The sequence below is a fragment of the Nannospalax galili genome, unplaced genomic scaffold (assembly GCF_000622305.1).
Source record: "Nannospalax galili isolate Female #2095 unplaced genomic scaffold, S.galili_v1.0 scaffold1622, whole genome shotgun sequence".
Classification (NCBI taxonomy): Eukaryota; Metazoa; Chordata; class Mammalia; order Rodentia; family Spalacidae; genus Nannospalax; species Nannospalax galili.
In genome coordinates, this window is record NW_008348203.1 from 165,314 (window position 1) to 171,998 (window position 6,685).

General features: G+C 43.1%; 1 protein-coding gene across 3 annotated transcripts in view; it reads right to left on the reverse strand.

Annotated features, from left to right (window-relative positions):
- Sin3a (SIN3 transcription regulator family member A) overlaps positions 1 to 6,685 on the reverse strand; it is an 80,679-nt gene continuing 73,994 nt past the window's right edge. For all 3 annotated transcript variants that reach the window (XM_008844874.1, XM_029569227.1, XM_029569228.1), the window contains 2 exons: positions 4,893 to 5,100; positions 1 to 686 (listed from right to left, as the gene is read on the reverse strand). In XM_008844874.1, the coding sequence (XP_008843096.1) occupies positions 456 to 686; positions 4,893 to 5,100 (439 nt within the window). In that variant the 3' untranslated portion in view covers positions 1 to 455. The remainder of the gene's footprint in view (positions 687 to 4,892; positions 5,101 to 6,685) is intronic.

Here is a 6,685-nt window from a genome sequence, read left to right on the forward strand (position 1 = left end):
TCTTTTTTTCCTTTTTGTGGGAGAAAAGGAGCAATGACTTATCAGTCACAATGCATCTGATCTTGAAGTCCTTCGCAGTCTGTTTTGTAAATGCACCTCCATCCAGTCAAAGGGTCAAAGGGTGAACAGCATCTGGTTGCTCATCTAAGGTCAGGTCATAGAGGAGATTCTAGTTTTAGCTCTGCTGGTGTGTGCAAGCAAGCTGCCTGTCTCTGTGCTTGCATGGACTTCATTCCCTTGCTGGGCAGGCTAGTACCCTTGGGAAAAGTGCCGGCTCCAGCTTTGTAAGGTATCCGTATTCCTTGTGTATCCAGCTTGGTGCCAGGTTGCACTGGTGGCTTGAAAGGCATCTTCCTTGCGTCTTCAGTGTGTGTTGAGTGCACATGCGCGTATACGCGCGCGCGCGCACATGCGCGCGCACACACACACACAAGTTATCTGCTCTGGCTTTGCAGTTAAGGGGCTTTGAATACTGTGCCATATTTGACACGATACTTGTTAATGCTCACAAAGTGCAGGGTCTCTGTGTCACAAGTGGTGGTGCAGGGTACCAGACCCTCCAGCCCTTCACCCATGAGCCACTTGCTGGTCTCCACTGCCATTTCACGAGGCACATGTTCCTTGGTCCATTTATCTACCCAGGCCTGGAACCTCTGATGCAGACGTTTGCTTACACGCTCATGAGACTACAAAAGAAAACAGAGATTATACGTAGGAACAAAAGAAACCCTTCCAAATACAAATCTGAATTTTAGCAAAGATGTGGTTCAACACAAACATTGCAGGGTTTTTTTGTTTTTGTTTTTTGGAGACAGGGTCTTTCTGAAGCCCCAGCTGGCCTGGCCTCAAGCTCACAGATACCTGAAGACGTGTACCACCATGCTCAGCTGCTGTTTTAAAGACTGGGTCTCACTATGTAACCTTGGCTGGAACTTCCTATGTTAGACCAGGCTGCCCTTAACTAACAGAGATCTGTCTGACTCTGCCTCCTGGAAAACTGAGATTGTAAGAAGTCTAGGCCATCATGCCAGGCTCTACTGTTTGTTTATTTTAAGGTAACAGAGATTCTGTTTCAAGAGAATTAAAAGAGGTGATAGAGCAGGGCATGGTAGCACACACCTTTAGTCCCAGTACTTGGGAGGCAGGCAGATCTCTATGAGTTGAAGGCCAGCCTGGTCTACGTAGTGAGTTCCAGGATAGCTGGAGCTACAGGGAGACCCTGTCTCAAAAAGACCAAAAAAAAAGTGATAGTCCAGAGCACTGGCTGCTCTTGCAGAGGACCCAGGTTTGATTCCCAGCACCCATACTGTGGCTAATAGTGGTCTATAACTTCAGTTCTAGGGGAATCCAATGCCCTCTTCTGACCTTTGGGAGCATTGCATGAAATGGGTGCATTTACACACATGCAGGCAATACACTCATAAAACAAAAATATTATTTAAAAAAAAAAACAAACATATATTTAGTTTTAGTTCCACAAATCTATGCTTTAAAAAATAATTTCTGGGCTCGAGAGACGGCTCAGCTGTTAAGAACACTGGTGGTTCTTGCAGAAGACCTGGGATCAATTCCCAGCACCCTCATGGCAGCTAACAACTGTCCATAACTCCAGTTCCAGGGCATCCGATGGCCTCTTTTGTCTTTGTGGGCACTGGACAACACAGATGTGCTTTCCTACATGCAGGCAATACACATAAAATAAAAATAATAAAATAAAAAATTTCTTTGCAGGGCATGGTAGTGCACACCTTTAGTGCCAGCCCTCAGGAGGCAGAGGCAGGAGGATCTCTGTGACTTCAGGCCAGTTGGAGTACAGGGAACTAATTTCTTTTTGTTTTGAGGAGGAAGTATCTTGTTATGTACCCGTAGATGTACTGGCACTCTGTAACCCAAGCTGGCCTTTGACTCATAGCAATCCTCCTGTCTCAGCCTCCCAGGCTAGGATTACAGATGTATAGCACCACACATGGTATATGCAGTGTTAGGGATTGAACCCAGGGCTCTGTGTATGCTAGGCAAGTATTCTAACAACTGAGCTATATCCTAGCCAGAAATGTGCATTTTAAACCAGCAATTTAGCTGATCCTGACTCCCGATGAGATACAATGAGCCAAAGTGTACAGCATGACTACCTGTTGTTAAGTCAGTTCACCATTACCCCCCAGTCAACAGAGATTCAATAGAGGTTGTGTTCCCACTTAATGCACCTGGTAAATATTTACTGGTGCCCATAAGCAAAGCCTGAAAGGGAGAGAAAGACAAAATCTGTGTTGCCCAGCTCTCTGAAAAATCCAAACTGGGGACAAGAAGATATTCCATAACAACAGCCATATTTAGTACCATTAAAGAAGTTAAATGATGCTGCTCTCCATTGCTATCTTGAATTGTCTATAGTCCTTAATCTTTTCTGAGACAGGGTCTATGCAGCTCAGGCTAGCCTTGGACTCTCTTCCTGCCTCAATGGGGTAACAGGTGAATGTCACTATGCCTATCTATAATACTGACATTATAATACTGAGAAATAGAGGTCTCCACTTAAATTCTAGAATGGATTCAAATGGAAGCTCTAGGACAATTTTATTAAGAGTTTAAAACAAAAATCCACAAGGCAGGCAAGCTGTAAATCTCAGCAGCTGCCCAAAGAATTGAGGGGAGAAGGAAAAAAAGCTATACAATTTAAACAGTGAGGAGGTTAGACATATGGCAGAGGAGTAAAAGAACATACTTATGCAACTATATGACTATGGCCTGTAAATAACTGCATTAAAAAGGGCAGGAATTCTAGGTAGGACAAAGTACATTATTTCATTAAAACACTAATTATCCCACCTATTTCCTTAGCATGGTTTAGGGTAAACCCATCTTCCCAGGGGTGGTCTCTTGGCCAGCTGACTGACCTGCCCAAACTGGAACGTTAGGTTTTCACCGGGACCAGAGTTTATTCCATTGACCAGAAGGAGTTTTCTCACCACAGATCTTCATTGCTATGGTCATAGTACTTTCAAACTTAACCAGTTCAGTGCTTAATCTGGTTTTCAAAAGCTAGTAACCTCTTCCTATCAACACACATACCCCTAAAATACCAGAATGAACCAGGAGGTAGTCTTGGTGTCCTCTGCCTTACCTCCACATTTGATCTGTATCATCACATATTGTCACTTTATCACTAGATATTATCTACAATCAATTTTTAAAATTTGACTTTCATCCTACTAGTGTGAGTGCCCATCACATCTCATTTGGACAAAGAGACCCTTTGGGGTAATCTTTCTCCCTGAACCACACCCACACTTGTTCTTTGCATCACAATCTAGGAATCAGGTAAAAAAATATCCCAATGAAAGCCAGGCTTGGTAGCTCATGTAGGTAAGCTCAGCACTCAGGCAGGAGGACTGCTTAGTTTGAGGATAGTCTGGCTATAGAGTGAGTTCCAGCTCACCTTAGATTGCAGTGTGCAATCTCAAAAATAAACACAAAACAATGGTGAAGAAACCCACACAGTGGAAGAACTAACTCCTAGAAGTTGTCCTCTGATCTCCACATGAGCACTGTAGCACATCCATGTTCACTCATATAAAAGCACACATGCACATGTTTAAAAAGGGGGACAGGGGCTGGAGAGATGGCTCAGTGGTTAAGAGCTCTGACTGCTCTTATAGAGGACCACGGTTTGATTCCTAGCACCCATATAGTGGCTAACAACTGTCTGTAACACCAGTTCCAGGAGATCGGACACCTTCTTCTGACCTCTGTGGGCATTACACAACACAGATGCACGTAAACTTGGAGGCAATATACTCATACACATTAAATTTTTTAAAAAAGTAAATAAGATATTGTTCTTTAAAAAAAAAAAAGAAAGAAAAGAAAAGAAAAACCTGAAACAAAATCCAGAATCCAAGCATGACTTCTGAGGCTAAAGGATGTAGCCTCCACTGCTCTTCCAAAGCACATTCTGCCTTCTTTGTGGCGCTGCTCTTGAACCACTAATCACCCTCTTCACAGTTCTCACTAACATGTCTTCCCCTCCTTCCCAGTCTTGCACTTGTATTCTTGTTACAGACAATACTCCCAACTCTTCACTGTGCTGGTTCCCTATCACTGTTTAAGCCTCAAGTATCATGTACTTCTTAAAGCCTCCACCAACAAAACGAAGGCCTACATGTTGGATACCTTGACCCCTGTATTTCCTTGGAGGTGCGTAACAGCACACATTTGCCTTACTTTGTAGCTGTATGCCAGGGCCTGGCACACACATCCTACATAACAACTTAAGAATTGAGATAGCACATGAAAACAGGGAGGTTCCACACAAGCAAAAGATGACAGAGATACCATTTGAAATATAAATAATGGGAATAGCTTTTTCAGAAGGCACCACCAGGTATTATTTACCTGCTCTCATGGGGTAAGCTGTACCCCATACTCCTACATTGAGGTCCTAACCCCTAGTACTTACAGAATATGACATTATTTGCACATACAAGAGAAAACCCACAAATGACCCAGGAACACTGAAACAGCAAAGCACCAAAAGCTGTGCTCCCCATTAGGGCCCTCAGAAGAAGCCACATGAATCTTGGGGTTTTAGTGGTTCAGAACCTCAAGACAGTTGTGAATGCAGAGGAAGATGGGAGTAGGAGATTGATCCTAAGGCCTTAGGCATGTTAGGCAAATGTTCTACAATTCGGCCATTTATCTCCAATAATTTGTATTCTTTAAGTCATGAAGTCTATGGTACCCTGTTACAAAATCCTTAGCAAACAAGTACGCCTGTTTCCTCAACAACTGTTTATTCTAAGAAAAAGTACTTATAAAGGAAGTATTTTGAGTAGACCTCCTCCCATCCAGTCTGGACAGGATAAAGAGAAATGACAGCCACTGATTCTTACCTGATGAGCTCTGAGTAAAGCGGTCCTCCGGTACATGTAATCTTCTGACTTGATCACATACACCATCTTATATGAATTCAGCTTGAATCTACACTCTAGCTTATCCAGGCTATCCACATTCTCCATGGTCTTCTTGCTGTTTCCTTCTTTCCCTTCTTTTTCCTGCTGTTCTCGACCACGCTGACACTTCCGGATCCGCCGCAGATTCCTACAAAGCAGAAGGTCCTTTAGGGTAAGAGTCTATCTCCTGCAACTCCAGCAGGTGAGTTCTTCTATAACCTCGAAAATACCACAATTTTAGTTAGACATACATACAAATGTGCAATGGCTTCAATAACGAGGACTCAACCTGGATCACACTATGTACTTAATTCTCAACTTTCACTTGTCTTGTAACAGTTGCAAAGTAATGTTCTCCAATTTATTCCCTGTCTCTCAACTGGGACTCCTCATCTAAACTATATAACACAGAAAATTATTTGAAAGCCCACTTTTTAATTCCTCCCAGAGATAGCCTATTAATATTCTACATATAAAAGAATGTAATTCACACTAATACATCCAGGAAAAGTGAGAGAAATGGTGCTTAGCATCTAAATATTTCCAATCTCCACAGCAAAAACATTATCAGCCCAATGTGGTGGCGCACGCCTTTGATCCCAGTACTCAGGAGAGGCAGAGGCAGGCAGATGGATTTCTGTGAGTTCCAGGCCAGCTGGGGCTATAGGGAGACCCTGTGCCAAATAACAACAAAAACTATATTATACTCCACACTTTGCTTTTAAAAACAAGCTGAGTCGCCAGTTAAAAGCACTCAGGAGGAAGATACAAGATTAGGACTTCCAGGACAGTCTGGGTTACAGGGCAAGATCCACTCTCAAAACAGAAACAACCCATTGCTTCACTGGGTATCTGTATATGTGATCTCTATAGGATAGTAATTCTTAGGTCAAGGACCCTTGGAGATCTCCTAAGACCCTTCTAGGAGCACCATGAGATTCAAACTCTTATTTTACTTGCCCCTTTACACACTGACATTTGCAGTGGCAGTGTAAAAGGAATGGTGAGAAGGTGAGGCACAGGAATGCAGGCCTGTAACCCCAGGACTCAGGAGGCTGAGGGAGGACTAAGAGTTGGAGGCCAGTCTGGGCTACCACGATATCCTGGTTTTTGTTGTTGGGGGGTGGGGGGGCAGCTGCATGTTCCTGCCCCTATGCCTTCCCCACCATAATGATCTATATAATTTTTTAAAAAATATTTATTATTTTTATCTTATGTGTCTGAGTGTATTGCCTGCATGTATGTGAGTGCACCCATGTTGTGCAATGCCGCAGAGGTCAGAAGAAGGCTTCACTTCCCCTGGAACTGGAATTAAGGAAGGTTCATAGTCTCCATGTGGGTGCTAGGAATCAAACCCGGGTCCTCTGCAAGAGCAGTCAGTGCTCTTAACCACTGAGCTATCTCTCCAGCCCTCTATATCCTTTCTTAAACCATGAAATCCCATCTTAAACTGTGAGACAAAATAAACTCTTCCTTAAATTGAAAATAAGTAAATAAAAGTAATGGTGAATAAAAATGCTGCTGGTGGGCTGGAGAGATGGCTCAGAGGTTAAGAGCACACTGCTCCTGGATAGGACATGAGTACAGTTCCTACACCCACATCAGGAAGCTCAGAACCACCTGTAACTACAGGGGGATCTACTGCCTCTAGCCTAAAAGGGTACATGCACTCAGTGTGCACAGATGCATACATATTAAAAAAAAAAAAAAAAAAACCTTAAAAAAAATGCTGC